This window comes from Protopterus annectens, chromosome 3.part1, assembly GCF_019279795.1.
Source record: "Protopterus annectens isolate FY-2018-M chromosome 3.part1, PAN1.0, whole genome shotgun sequence".
Classification (NCBI taxonomy): Eukaryota; Metazoa; Chordata; order Ceratodontiformes; family Protopteridae; genus Protopterus; species Protopterus annectens.
This window is the reverse complement of record NC_056732.1, coordinates 116,602,564-116,628,935: the sequence shown is the minus strand read 5'-3', so window position 1 is coordinate 116,628,935 and position 26,372 is coordinate 116,602,564. Positions and strand designations below refer to the sequence as shown.

General features: G+C 39.4%; 1 protein-coding gene across 1 annotated transcript in view; it reads right to left on the bottom strand.

Moving 5' to 3' along the window:
* Positions 1–26,372, bottom strand: part of LOC122797639 (coiled-coil domain-containing protein 178-like) — a 2,875,483-nt gene that overhangs the window by 1,041,018 nt on the left and 1,808,093 nt on the right. The window contains exon 10 of the mRNA XM_044066184.1: positions 2,181–2,330. Coding sequence (XP_043922119.1) covers positions 2,181–2,330 — 150 coding nt within the window. The remainder of the gene's footprint in view (positions 1–2,180; positions 2,331–26,372) is intronic.

The following is a 26,372-nucleotide window of genomic DNA, read 5'->3' as shown; positions in this document are numbered from 1 at the left end:
TCTAAACTAAGAAGGAAAAAGATAACGTTTGTGGAGAAGATATACAATTCTCCTTTGGTTTCAAACAAGAACAATTACAATAAATTCATAAAAATGTACCTCATGACTATTAAAAGAGTAAGATCTAATTATGAGATATATTTAACAGCTAATCTGAAGAGTAATAACAAATGTTTATTTAAACTTTTAAGACATTAGTGTCTAGATGATTTTTTCCTGTACAGAGTTAAAAGATGGGTCTCAAACAATCACTGACATGTATCTAAAATAAATCAGAATTCAGCAGTGGGATCTGCTGGTCCTAATGGACATTTCTGAAAAAGAATATCTGAAAAGTTGATTCCATGCTTAACTTACATGCTCCAAAAATCATTCAAGGAAGCATTTGCTCCAGAACTGTGAAAGAAAGCTAAAATAGTTCCTATTTTGAAAAGAAAACCAGGATATAAGGTAGAGAACTTTCAACCTATTAGTTTGACTTACATATTGGGTAAGTGCATTGAGATAACACTGTGGCTTTCCTGTAATCAAGTTCTGGACTTTAGCTCTGATATATATCAACAGGGATTCCTTTCAGAGAGATCATGCGTCACTAATTTGAAAGTTTTTATGAGCAGATTGTTACCTCACTGGATAACTCACTAGTCACTGATTATGTTTTTGGATCTGGCTAAGACTTATGACTCCATCCCCCATGAAGTAGTTATAAGGATTTTAATGAGAACTGATAACTCTGGCTATGTAGCTAAATGGGTATCCAAATGGCTACTGGGTAGAACCTACAGACTGAGAATTAAAAATTCCTATTCCAAGTATAGATTGATGGCCAGGGGAATGTCTTAAGGTTCTGTCATGGGGCAACTATAATTTACTCTAGTGATGTCACAATGTCCAAAATCCAAGTAAGTTTGTTGACGATATTAAGACAGGGCAGGCAGTAAGTAATACAAGTGACTGGTATCTGTTGCAATCCTACTTGATTAACCTATATGAATAGACAGCAACCATTTAACAATGGAAAATATACCATTCTACTTTTGGGGCACAGTAATAATAATACTAATCAATATCCTTATGCCCTGCTTCTTCTGAACCAATGAGAGATCTAGGCATTGTGATAGATACAAATCTTAACTTTGAAGCTAATTTTACAAACATTATTAGGAAATGTTATGGTTTTATGAGGAATGCTCTTCAACATTTCTCAAGCAGAAATAGTCTGGTGTTACTAAAGCTCTATTTAACAAGTATAAGACCTATTATTGAGTATGGGTGGGCCGTTATGTGCATTAAATGTCTTGCAACTGAAGAAGTTGGAAGAGATTCAAAAATCCTTTACCAGACAGATAGATGGCCATCATAACTTATCGTATAAAGAAAGATTGGTATAGTTGTATTCTTTGGCTTACTGGGATCTAAGAGGTGACATTGTTATGATATACAGATGCCTTAAGGACAAATTATTGGCTGCCACATTAGATACTGATTTTACTGATCATGGTATTGGTAGCAGGAATAAAAATTTAGATAACAGAATTCCTGTTTCTAATTCAAAGTTAAAATCTTTTTTTTTATATTAGTGCAGGAAGGATGTGGAATTCATTACCTAGAGATGTAAGATTGACAACTGATTTATCAATATTAAATGAGTATTAGATAACTGCTTTTCTAAAACCCTATATTTTCCAGTGATGTCTATTAGGCAAACTTTAAATTGGGCAATGTAGACCCTAAGTTTGTTAATCTATTCACTGAACCTTTGAACATAAACATTCTAAAACAAAGAGAAAAATATACAGAATTTGATTTAAGTACTATGTAATGGTCATTTTCTTTTCAAAATTTGAAGTGGAATGAGCTAGTTATGCACAACACATACTGAACTTTTCTTGAAAAAAATTCTTGAGACATTTCTCATGCTAGATACTTTTGATGCCATAATGAAGCATTGCATTTCAGTTTTTAAAATGAACTTATGGACCACATTGTGAGTTAAATGTTAGATTACACCTAAAATAAAGTATTTGCTTTTTGTTTGTACCCTAACATGCTTGTTTTTTTTTCCTTTTTTCTTTAAACCCAAGCAATTTTATGATAACCCTTCTTAATAATGGGCCATTCAATTGTTCAGTAACCTGTTCTGTAATATAAAGCAGACTATAAGCAATGCAAAACATTACCTGCTGGTGATCTTGAATAGCATCTTCTACTTGAACATTTGTCCGGTATATGTCAATGAGGTGACTTTTGGCAACAAGGTAGTTTTGCTGGAGTGCTGTGTACAGCTGAGCCAATGCAATATTTTCTCTAAGGCATGCTGATAATTTGTCCTAAATGAAACAATAAATTATTACATAGAGCCCCAATAAAAAGTAAGTTTTCAGGTACAAATAAGTGTGCACTATGTTAGCCATTCACCTTAACACTAGATTATTTTTTTTCATACTTTCATTGTGATTAATTAGTTGTAGGTATATCCCATTTAAAAGTGTGTTCCTCATGCCTTTTAAAATTTGCAAAGCAATGGATCCTTTCTCTGGTTGGTTGATTACGCTATTACTTACTGTTTGACCAAGCTGTCCATAAAGGAAGTAATCAGTTCACATAACCATCAGACTTGACACAAATTACCTATGATCAAGATCAGCAGTTGACAGAAAATCAGAACATAGTGAAGGTGCCTCTTTCAAGAATCATATTCTCAAATGGTTATACCAGGTCTTATCACTAAGCCACACTCCAATCAACTTGTGAATGTGATAGTCGTAGCATGGTGGACAGCAGTCATCTATTTACATTACATATATCAGGCTTATTAATAGTGTTATTTTACCTCACTAAATCTTCCACAGTCAGATTGCATTCAACCATCAACAGGACTGCTGTCTTTTTCCAAATAAGACATTTATTACTGAAACATTGGAGCTAACCAGTGCAAAAGGTATGTCTTCAGTTTATTACCACAAAAAATAGTTCACCATTGTAGAATTTTAGTTATATATGTCGACTTATCTTACTAAAGTGTGTCAAACAGTATACTGATTATCTGCAACATTTAGAGTAATGTTAAAAATATTTTTCCTCTACAATATCAAGACATTTCCCATTGTTTATGATTTTAACAAAGTCCAACTGCCTAAATCATGACTGCCCTATGAAAAGAGGTATATGTGATAAACCTTATATTCGGTCACAATGTACAAGGACAAAAAAACAAGGAACATTACATTATATTACACTTAACTGTAATTGATGGGAGAGGAAAGGCAACAATAAAGCCTACCAAGTCTGTGTGTTGAGTACATTTTACAGTCCATCATCCTAGCGGGGGAGTAGAGGAAGGGACTCAGGAATTTGTTGAAGTCAGATGACTATCTCTAATGTGAAGCAGACACATAAAATATAATTAAGTATAGTACTAGTATTTTCAGTGATGTTGCTATTATGAATTAACTCAGAGCATTGCTGAGTGTTATTTCTTACTTACCATGTATAGTTAAAGAAGAATTTATCATTATTGTTGGCCTCAGATGCTGATTATAAATTCATGTTCTGCTTTGATCTTCCTTATGGTAATGTTCAGATTTTTTGCTGATCTTTTTGGTAGAGTATTTAACGTAGGTAAACTTTGATTCATTATAGGTCTTAATTACATTTTTCTTTTTTATATACAGCTGACAAATGACAGAATTCCACCAAGGTGGCTTATTTTTATGTTTCCTAATATATTTGCTCCTGACTGGGGCTACCTGGTTTATAATATTTGTGAGATGGCAGTAAAATGCATGTGACATCTGAGGCTGCCTGAGGGCTGCAAACCTTGTAGCTGAATTCTGAGGGCTCACCATATCGTTAACATTTTTTTCTTTTTTTAAAGTCCCTGAATTCAGAGGTGTTCATTGTGGTTGGTTTAGGTGCCATAAAGGACATTGATGATTTGCTCATAGGTTTATAGGTTCTATACTAGGCTATTGATCAAGTGGATAAATTTTAGCCTAACCAATAATCCCAGCAATTTACCACAATATGAATTAATATCAGAGCTGAACTTAGTTTTGGACCCTTTCTATAAGTCTAGAGGGGTCAGACTGGGGTGTACTTATGACTGTCCATCCAGTCATCCAGGTCATGCTTAAAAGGGGTCATGGAGCTATTCTGCTTTGTCTCTACAAAGAGTCTGTTCCATAAAAGAGGTATTCTCTGGTGAAAAATATCTATCCCACCAACTGGTCTTATTTATGTTTCAGTGGTAGTTTAGGTCTCTTGAGAGTGTATTTAGGGTGATATTATATTTATGGATGTGTAGGTTACATAGGACTGGAACTTTTGAGGCTCTATAGCCAAGGCAGAGATCTCCTTTCAATAGGTGGATGGAATTGAAGAACAGTGATAGAGCTTTAAGGAGGTCAGGGTATTTCAAGGAGGCCTTGCACTTGATTTTTATAGTAAGGAAATGCTGAAGTCTCTCAAGCTGGGTCACATTCCTAGCCAAGTACATACCAAAGAGGTCTGATAAGGGATGAGTAAAGGGAGGACAATAACTTCCACAGATCTAAAATATATGATCCACAGATCTAAAATATATGATGCTGGGTAGCAGTCCTGCTGTATAAAAGGATTTCCTAACATCAGTTGTTGCAAGGTAGTCAAAGGACAGTTCATTTTCAATGAAGGTGCCTAGGTCCCTAATGAATGAGTTGATTTTTAGGGGGCTATGTGACATGAACAGTACTGTCCAGATTTTCCAAAGGACACAATACTAGACTAGTCACCAGGAGCATATCTTCAGTCTTAGAGACAGCACTTAGGATTGACTTGAAAGTGATTGGGGGTGGCATAGGCATGCTAAGCTGCTGTGATTAATCTGGGAGAGATATGGGGCAAATTTTGAGCTGAAATTGTTTGCTAATGTATTGGCAATGTTTTCAGGGACTGAATATGTGATATATTTTTGTATTAACAATGAGCTGTCTATTATTTCTTAGGTTCCTGACATAACTCTGATGATCTCATCATCACGAACATGGGATCAAAATGTTCAACACCGGAAGTATACCCCTCACTGGTGAGATCAGATCATAAACTAATCTCGCTGGAGGTCCTCATCCCGCCCCCACCTGAAACAAAAAAGACCACAGTGAAAAACTTCTCAAAAGCCGATTTCACACTTCTAAAAACTAGTGTGGTCTCCTTTAAGGCCCCTGAGCCAGTGGTAAACATTACTCAAACCGCTGAATCACTTACAAATGCCTTCTACCAGCACCTACAGGACTGCATGGATCAGGCAATCCCAAACAAAACTAAGACTCTCTGTACCAAAGGCAAGCGTCCAGTCTGGTGGACCCCAGCCATAAATAAGCTCTACAACAAAAGGAGGACGCTACTACAAGATAGAGCAAAATCCTTGAAAGGTAAGACACCTTTGATCATTATAAGTAAAAAACTAAGAGCTCTCATAAAATCATCCAAGGCAAATTTTGAGAGAAAATCGCCAAGGACTCTAAAGACAATCATAAGGCCTTCTTTAGCTATGTTAGAAACCTAGGAGGAAACTCCCAGATATGCTCAGAATTAGTTCAAAATGATGTGAAAATTACTGAACCTACACACATTGCTAACATACTGGCTGACAGGTTCAGTGCAAACTTCTCCCCCCCCCCAAAAAAGAGATATCTATTCCAGAGGATTGTAGCCCCAAACATCTCCAACCCAGGTGAGAACTGCCCTCACTAAGGCAAAAACACAGCATCCATGGGACCGGATGGTGTCCCCGCTGTGTGCTTCATGAACTCAACGAGGAATTAAACCCACAGTTAGGACAGCTGTTTAATCTTAGCCTCACCTCAGGATCAAGGAGTGGCGCACTGTGGTCCCACTTCATAAGGGCGGTGCCTCCACAGACCCTGGAAATTACCGCCCCATTAGCTTGACAAGCCTTATCTGCAAAGCCATGGAGAGGATCATAATGGAACTCATAAATAAAGACATAGGGAACTTGCAGACTTTGGATCCAACCCAGTTTGGCTTTGTCAAAGGCAGATCCTGCCTCTTAAACTTGGTTGACTTTTTCGAGACAGTCACCAAGGCCATTGATGAGGGAAAGGCAGTCCATACAGCCTACCTCGACCTGGCAAAGGCCTTCGACCTCTTCGACATACCCCCTCAGGTATCATCGAAAAACTCATCAGCTTGAATGTAAACCCATACATCACAAGATGGGTTGCAAACTGGCTAGCGACAGAACCCACAGGGTCAGAGTTGCTGCAGCCATGTCAGACTCAAAGCCTGTCACAAGTGGTGTCCCACAGGGCTCAGTCCTGGGTCCACTCTTGTTCGGCATCTACTTTTCTGAAGTACAAGCAAACACAGGAGGGTTATGGCTGACAAAGTTTGCAGATGACTGCAAACTGGGCGCCATGTCGAAACACATCTGACACAGATATCCTCCAGAAGGGCCTCACAGAAACGGATAACTGGTGCCAGAGCCATGGCCTGAAGTTAAACGCCAAAAATGCATAGTCATACCCTTCGGAAAAACAAGGTTACCTAGCTACCATATAGGTGACAATCCACTGAGCACAGAAAAAGTCATCAGGGATCTGGGGACCCAAGTTGACAGTAGTCTTCGTTTGACACTCATGTTGCTAAAGTAGTTAGGAAAACCTTCTATATCGCCCACCTGATCATGAAGGGATTCACATCTAGATCAAGGGAGGTCATCGTCCCCTGTACTCATCACTCATTAGACCTATGATTGAGTACAATGCCCGTTCCCGCTTGAATGTATCTGACCAGACACCTGATGCAGCTTGAAAGGCCCCAAAAGTTCCTCACCAAAAGGATAAAGGGTCTCAAAAATATGTCTTATGCTGCCCGACTGAAAGAACTCCAGCTTTATTCAGTCTCATACCGCTTGCTCAGAGGTGACCTGTGCCTGACATATAAGGCCATGTCAAACCCAGATTTGATGAATATGCTTCACCTCAAAAATCTAGATCCCTCAGAACCACAAGGGCGGAGACTTAAACCTTGACACGGTTATAAATAGAACGTGCTGGAGGGACAGATTCATCACCCAGAGACTCCCTATGCTGTGGAACAAAATCGCAGTACATGTGAGGCAGAGCATGGCCTTGTTCAAGAGGAATCTTGACCAATGGATGGGAGATCGCAGATATACCCCAGGGATTACTTCAGTGTCACTGCTTGACAGAGGCACAGAAAAATGATAGGCATAGTTTTTATTCAAACTAAAGGGGTGGCGAAAGCCACATAACTATGGGCTAGGCTTATAAATGCCCTTGGGCAGATAGCCTAGTATGAACCTATGAACCTATGAACCTATGAACCTATGAACCTATGAACTGAAGAAAGTTTTATGTTTTTTTTTTTTTTTTTGCATGGGTGGTAATTAGCAATTCATACTTAGACCTAGTGGATTTGATTTTATTTTTGAGTTCTTTATTGATTACTTTGAGCTGTTCCTTAGCTGATGGGATGCTAAGTTTGCTTTTATGGGTAAAGAGTTTCCTCCTGTTATTGTTCAGTGTGTTGATACTGGAGTTCTATCAGATGGATTTGTTAGTAAACTTGCCACTATATTTATGTATTATGGAGACTAATGCCCCAGTGCTACCCTTAGATGAGAGTAGAATTTATCCAAGACAATTGCAGCATGTAAAGCAGGGTCATCTAGGTGAGGAAGGTGTTTGATTTTCATGATGTCAACAGTTAGCTGTTGACAATTTGCATCATAGTAGTCTCTGAAGATGGAGGGATGTCGATGTGATGCGGGTCACACACTTAGAGTAAATGTTACTGCACAATGGTCAGATATGACCAGCAATCTGTTAACTGTGAGCTGTGAGCATAGAAGGGCTACATTTGTGAAGGCCAGGTCTAATAATTTTGAGCCCCTCATTGGAATTTGGACTAGTTGGTCCAAGGAGTTGCCATTAATGAAATCTACATATCTCTTCACATAATTCTTTATGGTGGTGCAGGTTCCAAAGTTAATGGAAGGCTAGTTCAAGTCACTTAAGAGGACAGTGTTTGGTTCTATGGTGAGGGATGTCAGTTTTTAAGATATGCCTCATGTTCTCCTGGTGTCATAGAGCGTAGCATGGCAGTTGGCTACTATGCGGTACTGTTTTGTTTCTTTTTATTGTATGAAAAATATAAAAGAGTTCTAGGTCATTTTCCTGCAATATACATCTGGGGGTAAAATGGTTTTGTATGACCACAGATACCCCCCTGCCAGAAGCACTGTGGGGATAGTAAGTGCTCTGGCCAGTATGCAGAATCTGTGGTACAAAAGATGCAGGCCATCACTGGTGAAGCAAGTTGAGCTGTCAGACTTCTCATCCCAAGCTAAAACATACTAGTTCCCACTAGAATGATACCAAATACCTAACCAATTATTAAAGCCAACTATCTTCTCTTCGTGTCAGGGCATCATTCAGAGTGATGATAGTATTCCACTAAGGGCCATATTCTTACCAGCATTTGGCAAATGCACAGTCAGCTCCAATATGTCTCTCTGCATGGCCTTTTGGATAGAGCATCTCAGGTTATTCACGGCTGTGTGATCCAGCATCAGGTCATAATCATATGTGTCATGTTTAAGGAATTATAGAGTTTATATGAGATCTTAGATCTTTGCACCAAAAAGGCAACTGTTTTCCTGTCTTTGTCCTGTCTAGTGAGCACAGAGTCAATGTGCCTGATTATAGAGTCACCAATTACTAAGACATTTCTACTTAGTGACAGTGGAAGATTTGCAGTCTGGGGACTCACTGAGTTATGTGGGTATGGAGGATTTGTTAATGGATTGCTGCCAATGTTTAGTCCTAGTTCCTGAAGGCCTGTGGAATGTTTCTGTACAACCTCAATATATTTTGGTTTATTCTGAAGTTGTTCGGGTAGGGGTGAGCATGTGTTCAGGTAGGGGTGAGCTCATGTATTCCTTACTAATTATCTGCATTGGTGGAAGAGAGGCCTCCCAATTTAATACATAACTACTGCTCTCACAAATCACTGTAAGTTGATCCAGTAGCAGTGGGTTGTCTGTGAACGTTAGGCATGTCTCAGGATACAGACTGCTATTAGGCTGTCAACAGAAGTGATAAAGGTGGACTGGGCATATGGGCTTATAAGGTGGATCAGACTGCTAAGGGCTGGAATAATGGACTTAAACAATTCAGTCAGTAGGATTCAATGACTGCTCCTAGCTTGTAGTCATCTACAAACTTTGTCAGCCACAGTCCTTTGGTATTGTTTTTTTCTTCAGAAAAGTAGATGCCAAACAAGACAGGTCTCAGCACAGAACCTTGGGAGACCCCACTGGTGACTGGTCTCTTTGGGGAGATAACTTCTCCTGTTTTGATTATCTGTATCTTTTTTGTGAGCCAAGTGGCAACCCAGTGAGTAACACAGGGATTTATTCCCTGTTTATTTAGTGCTTCTACTATGACTGAGTGGGAAATTGTGTCAAATGCTTTGGCCAGGTTGAGGTACATGGTGTATATTGTTTCGCCTTCATCCATTGCTTTGATTAACTTTTTAAAAAAGGATGACTAAGCATGTCCTGCTCTTGACAAATCTAAACTGAAATGGGAATTTGGGAAGTTCCCTATGTCCTGCTTGATAAATTCCATGATAAGTCTTTACATGGCTTTGTATATTAGGCTGGTCAGACCTATGGGTCTGTAAATGCCTGGGTCTATGGAAGGTCGTCCCTTATGCAGGGGTATGAATATAACTGTTCTCCACTCGCTTGGGAGAAAACATGCACAGAGGCTAAGATAAAGCAGAGTTGTTAGGGATGTGGCCAAATCATACTTCATGCTATTTAAGATGATAACATGTTATAAAGTTACTATATGTTCATCTTTTCTGAGCATATTACAAGTGTGGATGAGAATAATATGTTTGCTTTCCATTTAATAATTGCAAATGGATATCTCTCTGTGCCACTCTTTACAGCAATAATTTAAGATGCTATCATCATTTAATAACTTCCATATTTTGGTGGAGCTAAAGAAACAAAATTACTACTGAAACAATCGTGGGAAACAGTAATACTCTTAGCAGAAACTGGAGGGAACCCTTGTCCTAAGTAAAAAAATAAACAGAATAAACCGTTTCTTCGCAAATGAAATCTGAGTGTAAATAACTGTCTTGAAAGTATAGACAATTCTGTTCTTATTAACACAGTGTCAGTTATTAGCCAACTTTCTTTTTCCACTGGATTCTGCAATCCTTTAAAATTTATAAATATAGTTTTAGGTTTTATAGGGAACAAACGTTTAATGTTTCTTTGTTTACCTAAAGAAACTCCGTGTAGGCTTCGCACAAAGCCTACATGGAGTTTATATGCATATGCAGCGTTCAGTAGCAAGCAGCAGCATGCAATGCATATTCATGCCACCCACTACATTTAAGCAAGGTTTTGTGGCTGACAACAGTGTTCCTAGCTGGGAAACCATGTAAGCAAACATGGATAACACTCCTGCTTAAATCAGAATATTGACAGCCTGTAGTTTTGAACGGAATGCCACAATGATCATTAGGGCTTCACAGATAGCTCTCAATCTCTTAGTGCAAGATATCTGGACAAAGGCCAACATAATGGGGGTACAGTGACTCAAAACAGGAACATATCCGCCCTGTAGAAATTTGCTAGAATAATCAGGGGTTTGTGTTAAGATGTAATAAAGGATTTGAAGTATGAAACTCAAATGTATTTTAATACTGAGTCACATCTGTCCTGAGATCATCCCAGTGATATGGCAGAAAGCTACAAATTTGATAAGGAACACATCTAGACATTCTGTGAAAACCTGGACAGTTGAGCAGTATGAATGCTAAGTATATGGTCCAAACACAGTACAGGACAGTGTATCTACAGTGCAGACAATTGTGATATCCCATTCCTGGCATACTGTGCTGAAGCTGTATAAATGATCGATAATGGTAAATGGACTACCATGTAAAATAAACACTCAGGGGAAGTATGTGTATTGAACAGAGACACACAGATGAATTGCAGGAATGAACACAGGGAAAGACGACAGATGAAACAACCTAATGTACAACAGATGAGGGCATGTAAATGGAAGATGGTTGTGAACCTGTATAGTAGGGACTGCACAGTGAAAATGTCTACTCTGTGACTGTCACACAAGATGACATAACAATGGGGAGGATGTCTGTTTGAGCTAAGCATCCTTGCATGAATAATGCAAAGGACATCTATCAGGGATATGACATACAATTGGAATAAGGTGCATATTGTGAAGCTGTGCAAACTGATTTGCCTGAATATGAGTGCAATCTCAGCAGAGGTCTCCTGCAAGTGGGACACAGGTAAAGGCTCATGGATAACATTAACAGAATCAACCACAATCATGGACAATATCATAATAATACCACCAGTAATCCTATGTCTCTGACATAACATATGTGATTTAGAGTAATAGGAGATGATTCTGCACAAACACACTTGTACAACTATTCTGATACATATACACTCTATGAGGGTAATCATGCACACTGCCCTGGCACTGTAACATCTGCTGGAGGCATTGGGAGGGATACTGCTATACCTGTACGTGACATTATGAGCAATACAGGTTAGTTGACTGGTGTACATGGCAGATATATATATATATATATATATATATATATATATATATATATATATATATATATATATATATAGGTTCATAGGTTCGGCCCTAGGGCCCATACAAGCTTAGCCAAAAAAATGTACCCTGGCTTTCGCCACCCAAGAAAATTATTTTCCTGTGCCACTGTCGAGCAGAGCCACAGAAGTGATCCCCGGGGTGAATTTCCCATTTCCCATCCAATCATCAAGATTTTTTTTTGAAGAGTGCTAATGAGGAGCTCTGTTTGACATAGATAGGTAGTCTGTTCCAGAGTATAGGAAGTCTCTGGGACAGGAATCTATCCCTCCAGCATGTTCTGTTTATTGTGGTGACAAGGTTTAGGTCCCTAGAGTGTGTAGCTCAGAGAGATTGGGATTTCTTTAAGTGGAGCATGTCCAACAGCTCTGGGTTTGACATAGCTTTGTATGTTAGGCAGAGATCGCCCCTGAGTAGGCGATATGCGATGGAGTAAAGCTGTAGTTTTTTGAGACGGTCTTATATATATGGCACAATCCACACTGTCACAAATGATATCCATGCCATTAATGTTGTCAAACACCTATGTATGTAGTGTGTGCATCACCAGAAGTACAGGAAGCACACATGCCTCAGTAACGACTTGATGGGTGTTCTGCACCATCAGACACTCATATATGGCCAATAACCTGTATGACAGCTCACTGTGACAAAGGTGGTACACTTCAGTTACACATTAATGGAAGATGTGTAGGGAGGTACATGAAAAAGGGTGCATTGTAGTCAGTTACTGGTGTGATGAAGGCTGGGAACTATGAATGTATTATGGCCTCTGATATGGATGTCTTTCACATACTCAGTACTTGTGTTACATACAAGGGAGTAGTCAGCACTGTGAACCCATGCTGGTGGATGTTCCACTTGCTATATACCCCAGGACACAGGTCACATACCTATTCATCTGATCATAGGGTGCGATGTCCACATTATACTTGGTTTGTGTGTTTGTCTTCCTGACGTAACAAATCCCCCCATGTTTTCTTGTCATTGCAGGTGTTGTTATAGCTGTGGCAGCAATCTTTGGTATGAGTTGATACTAGCTGTATTATACTAATATCACAGTTGGAGTCAATGACTGCCCACAATCTGTAGTCCTTCTTGTAGCTGTTAGGACACACGATGTGTATGTCATCTGTGATGTCCATCATTTACATAATGGACAAGAAAGGGCCTAGCAGACAGCCCTGATGTATGCACCTGATCACTGGACCCGAGATATAGGTCACTTCTCACATTTCAACATAGTGAGATGCCACATATGTGATACACTGGTCTACCCACTTGGTGATATAGCTGTCTATGGCCACATCTGACAATGTTGATTGAATACTTCAGTGTGGATTTATGTCAAATGCCTTGGCATGTCCAGGTTCCTCAAGATGATAGTCTTATCATCATGCATGCCCCCGATGACCTCTTTCAGGACATCTATCAGATGTAAAAGACACGATGTCGCATTAACAACTCACACAGGTCTGTTGCATACAGCTGGGATATTTCTATTGTGATGACATGAGATGATGGTAGCTGTGTCAGAGGGAGTTAGGCAGTGCATGTGTAACATATGCCAGCATAGCTAGCTGGAGTTATGTAAAGAATTATATGTCATTTGAAGATCAAGCTGGTTTGTACAGGTGCTTGCGTTAAAAAATGTATTTGTAAAATTGTTTGTGTTAAAAATGTATCAACTGTGGGTCCTGCAGGACAGAAAAGAATTATACATGTAAGTCAGGCTGTATTGTTGTAACTTATGAAATGTATATATTTTAACAGAGGATACCGGAAGGGAAGGGGTTAAACTCAGCCCAGCTAACCTTAAGAATAATAGCCTGAAATTAAATTACTTGGTTTAGGCAATAAAGTTTTTATCTCACAGGTCTGAATGCAGCCAGAGATGCAATGTCTGTGAAAGGCCTGGACCTGGGTCCTGCTCTTTTGTCCTTAGTGGTGAACTACTTGCTATCCTGGGGTGCCAGAAAATTACTTTTTAGTTTATGCAGGTAGGATGGAAGTGTTGGAACTGTTTTACAGTTTCCAAGTGCTGTAATAAACCTTAGCTAAAGTTCTATGTATGTATTGTGACACATCAGTGCCAGATCCTGGCTCAGTTTCTAGTGAGGGGGTAGTGTGGAAACCACAGGTGACCAGATGTGATGTCATTCTGTAGCAAGTTCTGAAATTGTATTTGAATGCTAATGAGAGATGTGAGGTGTGCACTCTGTTTTTGGAACCTGACAAAGACACTCATCCATCTTCATCTTGCCTTGCTTTAGTAAGTAACTAGGGAACAGTAATTCTTCAGTCAGTAAGAAACATATAATGAGGTTAGCTAAAACCTAAATGTAATTTTTTTTCCTCTGTATCTGTCCGAGTCTTTCCATCTGTTTTTTTTATATTTCCTGTATTGAAACTCTGGTGTTTATTGTAAATAGATATTCAGTACTTTCATGTTTTTTCTTTATTTATTATTAAATATATCTAAAACCTTCATTGTGGCTGTTCTTTTAGAAAATATTTAACCTTTGAGAGTACTTGCATTTATTTAGTGGCACTATGGCTCCATGTTCCTGAAAGTCTTGCTGCTTAGTTAACACTACCATTTGTATAAATATTAATTTTACTAAGTGCAATTGGGTACCTTGTAACAGCCTTAAAGTAGCTGGCTTCAGGTGTACTGCTGACAGTGAATTTACTTTATAGTCTAGGTGGAGGTTTCAGAGTGGGTAAATTGTGCAAGCCTTTCCCAGGTGTGTGTGTGTGTGTGTGTGTGTGTGTGTGTGTGTGTGTGTGTGTGTGTGTGTGTGTGTGTGTGTGTGAGTGAAAATCAAATCTCATAGAGTGTGTGTGTGTGACAGCTAGTTTGAACAGGGACACTGAGAGCACTGATTTCACAGAGAAGGTGGTGGAAGACTTGACTTGGATCAGCCAGCTAGGGACTTAGCTCTGTAGTGGTCATTGGGGAGTCTTATTTGGGCCATGGAGAGAAAGCCCAGCCCCAAGACTGGACTGTCCATTCCCTGTGTTCTCTTAAGGGAAATTGTACTTGGTGCAAAGAGCTGCATCTGAAAATACTTTGTGTGTGTGTGTGTGTGTGTGTGTGTGTGTGTGTGTGTGTGTGTGTGTGTGTGTGTGTGTGCGCACGTCTATTTTTTTCTCAGAAAACATTCCCCACCAGTGTCAAAGGTGAGGATTGAGGCTCCTTGATCTAGCGTCAATTTAGAAAAGGTCCATGATGACATGTCGGTCTACCTCACAGTTGAGGAGAGTCAGGATGTGTCTATACATGCATATATCAGGTACTGCCCCCCCCCAATTCAGATGGATGCATGTTGATGCACACCCTTCTATGGGAATATAGCCTGTGTAGAGGGTGTGTTGAAGTGTGTATTCAACTGTATCAGGAAGGTGTATGTGCTGATTCATGCCATAGGCAATCTGTGAAGTTGTCACAGCCCACTGATTCTGTGTGATATGCCCGGATGAAGGTAGAACAAAGCATACTGCTTATCGTGATCTGGCCTAGAGTTTTAACACAATTCCTCTCTGCAGGTATCATTGAGAAACTCTCCCAGCTTGGAATTAACCCTTATGTCACTAGATGGGTAACCACTTGATTAAATGACAGAACAAATACTGTGAAAGCTGATGAATCAACCTGTACCAGTACAGCTGTCACCACTGGTGTAACCTGGGGATCTGTGCTTGGCCCTTTAATGTTTGGACTCTATTTCTTGACAGTTCAGGCTAAAGTATAGCTTTAGTCTTATCAAGTTTGCTTATTCTTGCATATTGGGTGTAGTCACTGAGTCCATCAATGATGACAGCATACTACAAGAAGAGCTAACACAGATAAATGACTGGTGGCAAAGTGACATGATGTACAAATAAATGCAGAAATGTGTCTTTATTTTGTCATTCTGAAAAGTGGAATTCCATACTAATTACAGCATTGACAACAGTCCTGCTATGCTGAAACCCAGTGATGCACGCACTTGAAACATATGTAGATAGCAATCTGAACTTTGACCAGCAAGTGTCCACACTGGTATTGAAAGCCTATGTTGTGCACATCATAAGTCACACCATTATATTCAGATCTTAGGATTGTATGACACACTGTACTTGAACATCATCAAAACACGAATAGAGTATAATGCTGTCTTTTGCAAATACCTCATCAGACACATGAAGCAGATGGAGAGACCACAGGGGATTTCTCATCAATAAAACACAGGGCCTACAAACCATGCCATGATGTATGTGGATACACTGAAAGCTAAGTCACTGTAATCTGTATCATTGAGGATGAGGTAACTTCTGCCTGGCCTCCAGGCCAGTCTCTTACCCTGCTCCAGTGGGAGTAGTGCATATCCACAACTCAGATATAGCTGATTACATCAGCAGTGTTTGTTGTGCAGAATGTGTTAATATCAGTGTCCCACACGCTGATGTCCAAAGCTCTCTGTAATGTCTCTCACACACACACACACACACACACACACACACACACACACACACACACACACAAACACCCACACACAGTTGACTGCACTGAGAACAGAAGCCCACGCATCTAAGTACACAGACTACAGACCTCTGTATTTAAGGCAAGTGCCACACCACAGGTTTGACTTGGGGTTTCTCAGGCAGCAGTTCATAGGTGATGACAACAGCAGTGTCTGTTGAGGAGACTATGGCAATAACAGCGTCTTAAATACTGGTGTAAAAGACTCTCTGTAATGTCAAGCAAGAGCACAAACAGACATACACAGCTGACTGCAATGAGAATACAACCCCTATCTAAGTACACAGATTACAGACCTCTGTATTTAAGACAAGTGCCACAGGTCAAATCTGAATTTGGAGTGTCTCAAACAGCACTTTATAGCTAATGATATCAGCAGTGTCTGTTGATGAGCATATGGCAATAACAGTGTCTCACATGCTGGTGTAAAAGGCTTTCTGTAATGTCAAGCAAGAGTATATACACACAGCTGAATGCAGTGAGAACAGAACCCCTACCTAAGTACACATACTACAGAACTCAGTACTTTACACAAGTACCATGGCACAAGTCTGACTTTTACTATACTGCAGGTCAACATATAGTGGATGACATCAGCAGGCCATGTTGGAGAGAAGATGTTGGGAGGCCTGCATGAACTGGATGTGTAGGCATGTGCAACTATCAAAATACTCTCAATCCATGGCATTGGAGCAGTAACTATAAGATACACACTTCTGTTCTTCTGTCTAGACACACATGCACATCCCCAGTTGACTGCAGTGAGAAAAGAACCCCTAAGTGCACAGACAACAGAACTCAGTACTTTACGCAAGTGCCATGGCACAAGTTTGACTTTTACAAGACTGAAGGTCAACTTATAGTGGATGACATCAGCAGGCCATGTTGGAGAGAAGATGTTGGGAGGCCTGCATATGTTCATAGCTTCATAGGGTCATAGGAGGTTACTAGCATAATGGCCCTAGGGCATTTACAACCCTAACTGTGTAAACACACAAGTAACCTTATTGAGCATAGTTAAATGGTCATTGTTAGCAGACCAATTTTGTGATCACTGCTGACTGGACCTGTCCAGGAGGGACATAGGTGCCACCCCAGGGGTGAATTTACAATCATCCATCCATTTGTCAAGGTTGTGCTTGAATAGGGTCCTTGAGGAGCACTGCTTTACACATAGTGGGAGCCTATTACAGAGGAGTGTTAATCACTGGGAGATATACCTGTCTCCCCGACATGTTCTGTTTATGTTACAGGCTAGGTTGAGATTCCTGGAGCAAGTTATTCTGGTCCCATTTGATTTGCAGATGTCTAGCATTTCCAGTATATCAGGGTCTGTGACTGCTGTGTAGGCCAGGCATGCATCACCTTTCAGCTGCCTGCATTATACTGAATACAGTGACAGGTCTTTCATTCTTTCCATGTATGTCATGCTTTGGAAGCCCTGGATTTGCACGGTCACAAACCTCTGTGGTTTCTCCAGTTGCTGCAGGTCTCCATTGAGGTACAGACAGAAGTGAGCACTGAACTCAGTTAGGTCTGATAAGGGTAGAGTACAGCAGAGCTATGACATCCCTGGTTTTGGATGTGATGGCTTTATTTATGAGGTGCACAAGGTAGAATGTGTGCCTCACCACTATGGACGCATAGTGATTGAAGTGTAGATTGCTATCAACATGTGTTCCCAAGTCTCACAACACCATGTTTGAGCTTAGAGGGGTGCTATGTATATCATAATTAGCAGGGGTACTTTATTGCCAAAGGAGGCAATGAGGCATCGTTTGCTTTAAGGTTCAGTCTGTGAGTTTGGCACAGATCATTTGTCAGTGTCAGACCCTTCCGCAATATGTTGCCATCATTGTGGGACTCTATATGACTATGTCCAGTTGACAGTCATCTGCAAACTTCGTAAACCACAGGCCATCTATCTCTGCCTGGAATGCAGAGAAAGAGTTTCCAAACAGTTGAGGGCACAGCACACATCCTTGTGGTATTCCACCGGTAAGCAGTCTAGTGGTGCAGTCCTAAACTTTGACAGTATGTGTTCTACCAGTGAGCAATTTGGCTATCCATCTAGTAATGTATGGGTTAATTCCCAGATGGGAAATTTTCTCTGTGATAGCTGAATGCGGGATAGAGTCAAAGGCCTTGGATAACTCATCATAGGTGGTATGTCCTGTTATCCCTCATCCAGGTCTTTGGGATCAGTATCACAGAAGTCCACTAGGTTTAGTAAACAAGATCTACCCTTGACACAACCAAAATGGGTCAGGTCAAATATGATGAAGGTCACCTATGTCCCTCTGGATAAGGTCCATATTGATTCCTTCCCTAGCCTTGCAGATAAGGCTTTTGAGGCTTATGGGTCAATAGTTCTAGTTCTGCATGCTACCATATTCATGTGCATTGCACATCACACAACATTTGATATTAATTTCCATAGTGTAGGTGATATATGCGTGGACAAATTACTGAGACACTGCTTGGGGGAAGGCAGCACATGGCTGTATTGTAAATATGTGACATATTGTTTCATAGGTGTGTTATGTTTGCACATATAATTTCCTGTCATAGACAGGAAATGGACAGTAAACAGCAATGCATAAAAATATTTACTTTTCCATAGCACTCTAAGCAGTGAGTTTGCGTGATGGTTAACAAAGTGTTTATGCATGAGAAATATACATTTCCAACACTATCCATGTTTGCGCGTAGCTAAGCAGTGTACAAACACAAACCACATCGCTAAACTCTGTGAGTTAGTAGTCAGTCTATGAGACATACCTGCTGCTTAACTGACTCTGTAGCAGCAGGTGTAAATCCATTGACACATTTCTTTATGAAATACTGGGTTCAAAACCAGGTGCATTTAATACTTTTAAATACTTTTAAATAAACATTGATAATGCAATGACATGAATTATACTAAATGGATTGCTGTGTGTTGACATAGTGCAGCGAGGTTAAGAGGCATCGCATGGAGATAACCACAGTATTTTGCCACTGCTCTTTGTCGCTGCACATTGGTGCATGATGCACACTTCTGCACAAACATACAGCCCAAAAAGAGCAGGAATTCATTGCTTTTTCTGCTACTTATGCATGTTGTATGTGAGTCTGTGTTTAACCAGAGTAAAGGTGTTAAAATTGGGTAGATAGCAAAGTGCTGAAATGAAGAGAAAGCAGGGGGGGGGGACAAAAGGAAAGCAGTACAGAAATGTGTAGGAGGGAGGTAGGAAAGTACTATAGCTATCCATTTCTTTAACAGTGTAAACTGAAAATATGTGCAGAATATTTACTAAATTTGGACTGTCACCTCCACAAAGGGGGTGACCACAATGCAGTCATGTTGTACAGCCAGTTGGACCGAATCAAGTGTGTCAAGAAGACACGTGTGGAAAATGGAGAGCTATGTATGGGATTATTTTTTATGGGAAAGGTGCCCATTTTTTCTATTTCAGTAAGAGAGGAATATTAGGGAAAGGATGTAGGTATGTCTGAGTCAGGTAAGTTGGGTAGCTGAGGAAGCATTTGCATACATACAAGACAAACAAAGCAAGAAACAGGTACAGTGATGGACACAAAAGCTTGGGGATACCATGATTGGGGTGAGGGAGGGGACAACACAGGTTCATGCCCATCAACCCTGGAGACAGTGAGAATCGAGTCCTCACCCACTGGATTGTCATCACTGTCACCTTAATCTGCTGGTGACTGGAGTGCTTGATATCTACCCTTCTCCTACAGACCATGAAGGAGAGCAGCCTCTCCATCTGGCGTAGGTATTCACCAATGGTGTAGCGCATGGCCCTATGCACCATCCCTGGCAACTTGCTGTGGGTGATGAAATCATTGCCTCTGACACTGCTCCCAGAGAGTACCACTGCACCACCTTCCAGGGTAAAATTACCTGAGGGCACAGGTAGTGCATAGTCAGCAGAGGCAGTGCAGCCATGTTGGCTTCCAGATGTGCTGGATTTGGTGCTGAAGTCGGTGGAGCGAGGGCAGGCTGATGCACTGGGGCTGGCCTACCTTGCAGTGCTGTGGAGCATTTAGTGATGTGGTACACATGGATAACATGGAGACATTTTGAAGACACAATAGAAAATAAAAAACAGAGATAAGGGTTGGGGTGACAGAAACAATTAGATAAAATTAGTAACACAACGTGTGACATACAATCCATTAATACAATCAGACAATTATTTTATCTTAAGTATTACATTTAAGTATACCTCCTAACAAATAAACACTATACTGTTGCTGTATACTGATTGCTGAAAGTAAACATTGAAATGTGCATATATTGCACATGTATGTGTTCCAATTATACAAATTACAGTTTACAGCAGGAAATTTGTGCCACTAGTATAGAGTTTTTAATTTAATGTAAATATTATTGAATAAATAACAGTACTAGAATGCAGGACCATGTGTGCTCCAGCCCTCCACTTAGACCTGCTGTCACAGGACTAGTTACATGACATTCCCTAATTTACTAATCATTTTTAAGGTATCTGTGTTAATCACCATGCAATGCCACTTATCAGGTTTGCTCAGTGCCCAACAGAATAAACTGAAAGTATCTGGTTTCAATTACTGGCTGTCTAGGTCCTGTCTGCAGGTGTTCTGTCTGCTTCCTATGGGGGCCAGTTGTCCAGTTTTTAATCTGCCACGCTTCATGCAAATGGGATAAGTACAGAGAAATCTGACATTCATTTCTTCCATTTCCCATGATTGTGCTAAGCACCACATTGTGTAAACACTGCCCCCCACAAAAAAGCACATTAAAAAAAGAAGAAAGAAAAGAAAAAAAAAGAAAAAAGGGACAAGTAGTTGAAATGAGGAAAATCAATCAATGACATATATACTTGAAAATGTTGGTTCACATGAGATATTTCTAAATAGATCTGGATTTGAACTCTCACTCCAATGAAACTTTAGAAAACAGGAAGGGTGCCTTATCCCTCTTTGCCACAAAAACAGCTTTGCAGTAAGGAATTGAAATCATTCTGCATACAACCAACTGCAACATCATCTACAGTAACATGAAACCATACAACTGTTATTTGTGCATTTATTATTTTTGGATGTAGTGCACTAAGTGATCACACAATCAGTTATGACTATTGCTTGGAAATATACAGCTCTGTCTTACCTCTCTGTGTTTCTTGGTCAGTCTTCTCTTATCTGACCAGCAATCTGAGAAATGCAGTCTGTAGGCCATTATATATCATTGGCCTTAAAATGTAGGCGGATATTAAATAGCAATAATATCATATGCAGTTCCCAATAAATGAACAGAACCTGTGAATTTTGTGCTACATACCTACATTTCTATCCTTACATCTAACACTTTGTAAATCTAACCTGACACACCAACTGGATATAGGGCAGCCTGCAGTGCTCTTGTGTTTTCTTTCTCTCAATCAGCAATTATTCACAGTTGCAGTTCATTAAAAACAAACACTGAAGGAGTACATGCACTATGTTTACATTAGAAACACAGAGCCAAGTATTGGGGATTCAGCAGTTCTAATCAGTTCACACCTGATTGGAATCTTCACCATGCTAACAGCTCTGAATCTAAACCATATAAAAAGGCATCCATGTAGCTAGGAAAACTGAAGGTGAGGAGACTTGTTTATGTTTAGAACACAGAAAAGATGCTATTACTTTGAGATATATCTGCACACAGGATTACTGAACTTGAGAAGGTATGCTTGCATTTCTGTCAGCTACAAAATGCATATGCTGGAATGTAATTAACAGAAATCTGAAGCAAAGGCTTTTATACTTTTATCTGTATGCATTAGTTAGAAGTGTACTGATGCCACGGGCAAGTTTGTCAAGGCATTTCACAGGTATACATGATTGGCAATACCTTAAAATGGAATATTATGTGATAAATTTGTAGACACATTTCAGGGACAGTTCATTTGATAGCACTTTTAGCATTTCAAAGATGCTTTGTTAGCAAAATGTGTAATTTGCCTGCTCTTTTGGGGGGAGCAAAGCTTCATTTCTGTTATGGCACAAACAAGGATATGTTGCTATTGTTACTCTCCTTTTTTGTATCCAGCCTGTTGTTTGTATTTCAAATCTCTAGGCTGTTTTATGTTTCTCCAGTCGGTAGTACTGATATGCTACCTTTTCTATTTTATCTGGGAGCAGATATTTTTGTAGTTATGTGATACTTATGTGTATAAGCCTTCTGTTGTCTTTTAAGACACCTAAGACTATGCCATCCAGGTGTCTCAGTCCTCGAAGACCATCCTTCACTGATGCTGAAAACCAGGTTATCATCAACTTATGTTCTATGACTTTCTCTTTTAGTTTTCTAGTACTCTTACCAACGTAAAAGGCAGGATATTCAGTACAAGTTACTAAATAAACTATGTTTGAGGTGTTACAAGTTGCATGATATTTAAATATATACTTCTTATCAGTTATAAGATGTTTAAACTCACATTCTCTATTAATGTCATTGCAGCATGTATAATTATAGCAAGGGACCATCCCAGTTCTTATCATATGTCTACTAAGTTTGCTAGATAAATCATTATGGCATAATAATTGTTAAAGATTTTGACATCTTTTACAAGTAAAAGAGGGTCTGTGTCCTACAATATTTGCCAATTCAGGCATAACCATAAGGATTCCCCACTTTTTCATTAAAATGTCCCTTATACCATAAAACTTCCTACTATGTCATAACATAACATATCAAAGAATCAATTGTATTGTCAATATTAGAAACATTCATATGGCTCTGTCCAAAATATGGTTGTGCCTCAGTGTTTCTTTTCTGAACATCATCCTTTATATTCTGTAAAAAGTCATTCTTATAACCCCTCTGTTTAAATTCCTCCATCATAACATTTAACTCTTCACTACACTTTATATTATTAGTAGTTAGTCTAAAAATATGGGTAGAGATACAATTACATTCATCCTTAACCAAACTGACATCTAGATAATCAATTCAATCAAATTAATATGTCCCTAAAATTTTTCAAAAATTCAATAGTGCAGTTTAAATACTCAATGAATTGTTTTACGCAGGAGCTTACAACATCCCATAAGAAAAAAATGTCATCCACGAATCGTTTAAAAAACAATACCTTCTCCTTATATATTGATGGACCATTATATATATATCCTCCCATTTAGATACCACAGTGTTAGCATATGCATTAGCTATCAGTGTTCCCATAGCAATCCCATTAATTTGATGATAAATACATTCTTGAAATATAAATACATTATTAATTAACACAATTTCCAATAAGGTACAAAGTGTTTCAATTTCCCTTCAATATATATTTGTATTTGCACATAAAAATTCAAGTATCACTTCAATGCCAAACTCTACAGGAATAACCATAAAAAGAGATTTTATATCAAGAGTGACAAACAAATAATTTGACTCCTTATATAAGTCCTAGCATTTAAATAATTGATGTAAAAAATCCTTAGTATCTTGTATATAACTCCTTATTTTATATAAGTACTTTTTAAACAAAGTTTGCAAATACCTTGAAATAGGTTCTGTCAGCCATCCAGTTCCAGAAACAATAGGCCTCATGGGCAGGTTATATAAATCCGTATGTATTTTTGGTAGACCATATATAATGGGTATTCATGGACAGAGAACATTAAAATAATTGAAGCACTCTATGCTGATATCACTATTAACCTGTAGCTCATAAATATTCATATTAATATTACTGACTAATTTGGAAATTTCAGTTGCATTAATTTCAATAAAAACTGTGTTGTCATATAATAAATCATTAATGAGCTGTACATAATTATTGGTATTAAGAATGACAATAGCACCTCCCTTGTCTGCTTGTTTAATAACTATCTCAGTGTTGCTACTCAGTTCTTTTAAAGCCTCATGCTCATCCACTGTCAAATTATAATATTTATAGTCATCCTTACTAGCATACAGCTCACGAATATCACATTCACACATCTCAGAGAAGGCATTTAGTGTTGGACAGTTAATTGGAATGAACAAACTAGATTTTTTACCTGAGAATCCTTATAAAATCAGTTTCAAACTAGCATTCCTCACAAATAACTTCAAGTCCGTAATAGCATTCACCATAGTGTCACTATCGCTAAGTACAGACTGTAATCCTTTGCAAAGGAGACTAATATCATTTTCAGTCATCTCAAATTTAGATAAATTAATGACGGATAAGTTCCTTAGATGTTCTGGCTGCTTCTCTTGCTGTGAGTTATCGTACCCCTGCTTCATCCTCCTCTTCCTTCTCTTTCTCTTTTCTGACGTGTTGACCTGCCTCTTAGTCCTTCCTTCTTGAACGTTGTTAATGTTTCCAGTAAATTCAGTGTTACCAGTTTCAATGAGTTATGAAAAAAACGCCTTTTGCTGGGTCATACCATTGGATGGACCAGGGTGAGATTCTATAGTGGTAATGTCAGTAGAAGCATTACATACTGGTCGCTCATTGGTTATAATGTCAGTATTCCTTACAACCTGTTCATTCATAGCTCCATTATTTTCTTCTTTGACCAAAAAAGTATCTAATGTGTCTAATGATCGAGATGTACCAACCGTAGGGACACCTCTTTCTCTAGCAGCATTTTGAGAATGTTCCCTCAGCCAGGAGAATATATTGCCATTTCTATAGTCACCCAAATCACATTTTATTTTACACTCCTTTGCTGCCATCAGTTTCCTATCAAACTTAGTGGCGTGTTCTAACATTTCATTAAACAGATAAGTATTATCCTTGTATGCAGGCATTTCTAATACTTCATTTTCTAATTTCATGATGTCATCTTCTAAGCCCAACTCAATACTATAGAAAAAGTCATTCATCAGTTTCATGTAATCAACACTCAACCTAAGATTTAATTCTTGCCATTTAGCAAGCAGTTCAGGGTGCTGATTTCTATACGAAGGCATTTTTAAAAGCCGTAGTCCCCATGGTGTTATGCCTAATTCAAGATATGCAGAGAAGCTTAGTCTTTGCCACTGTAGTCTTTTAAAGGCTTGCACAAGATTCTCAAGTTTCTGCTGTTGCTAATCAAATGTATTACGATCATGACTGACTGTTTGTATGACTTCTGAAAATACATTAGTCCATACAAGCAATGGGTTGCAATTAACCCATAGAACTTGTTGTTATGAGCAATCAACAGACCTCAAGCTGCTATTTGTAGTCATAATATATAATAATTTATATTGCTTATTATCACAGGTGAACCTGGCAGTGGAAGTGTGGGACTTCTACCACCTGATGTCAGAGTATCAGCAGACTCTGATGATGATGGTGGCCAAACACAGGTGCAGTCAGGGGGGTGCAGAGGTCAAATCTGACACTGAGGTTGACATACAGCCTTCTCCTGCAATTCAATTGGACACAGCCAGTAGCCCTATGCCTACCTATTCCAGTGAGCCTTCAGATATTGGACAGGTGGAGGGCAAGGCAATTGATCAAGGAAGTGTGGTTACTGCAGCTTCAGTGCCTGTTGACTCTGATCATAGCCAACATGTGAGCAAGGTGCCAGAAAAGGCCTGCTGTCCATCCTCCACCTGATCTAAGTGTCTCTTCTCGTGCCACTCAGTGTATGTTTAGGGCTGTCATGGAGGCACAGGCATCTTCCCATAGGTGCTCCAGAGAAATGCTTAGGGTTACAGATGTGTCACAGGCTAACATACATAACTGCCTCCACCATGTTGGTGATTCAATGGATCAGATGAATGACACATTGGAATGAGGGATGTCTGTGATAGAATGAGTGGTGTCTGTGATGGAATGTCTACTGGGAGGGGAACAGCATCCTCCTGGGTACAAGTCAGCCACATCATTTGCTGTTAGCCAAAGTGGAGATGCCTGATCATAGTCCCATAGTAGCAGTACTTCCACTGCTCTATCAGTGGGTGAGCTGTCCACACCCAGATGTGCAGGCCATGGGGTCATGGTCCTGGGCATCCTCATGAAGGAAGTTTGTCCAACAGCTATCAGTCATGTTCAGTTAGCAGTGGGCATGGATGTGGCAATGCAACTCCTGGCAGAGCCAGTTCTCATGGTTGGGGATGACAACAATGAACTGTCACCTCTTCCATGCTCAGCTCATACCTGTCCGACATATCAAGATGTAGAGCT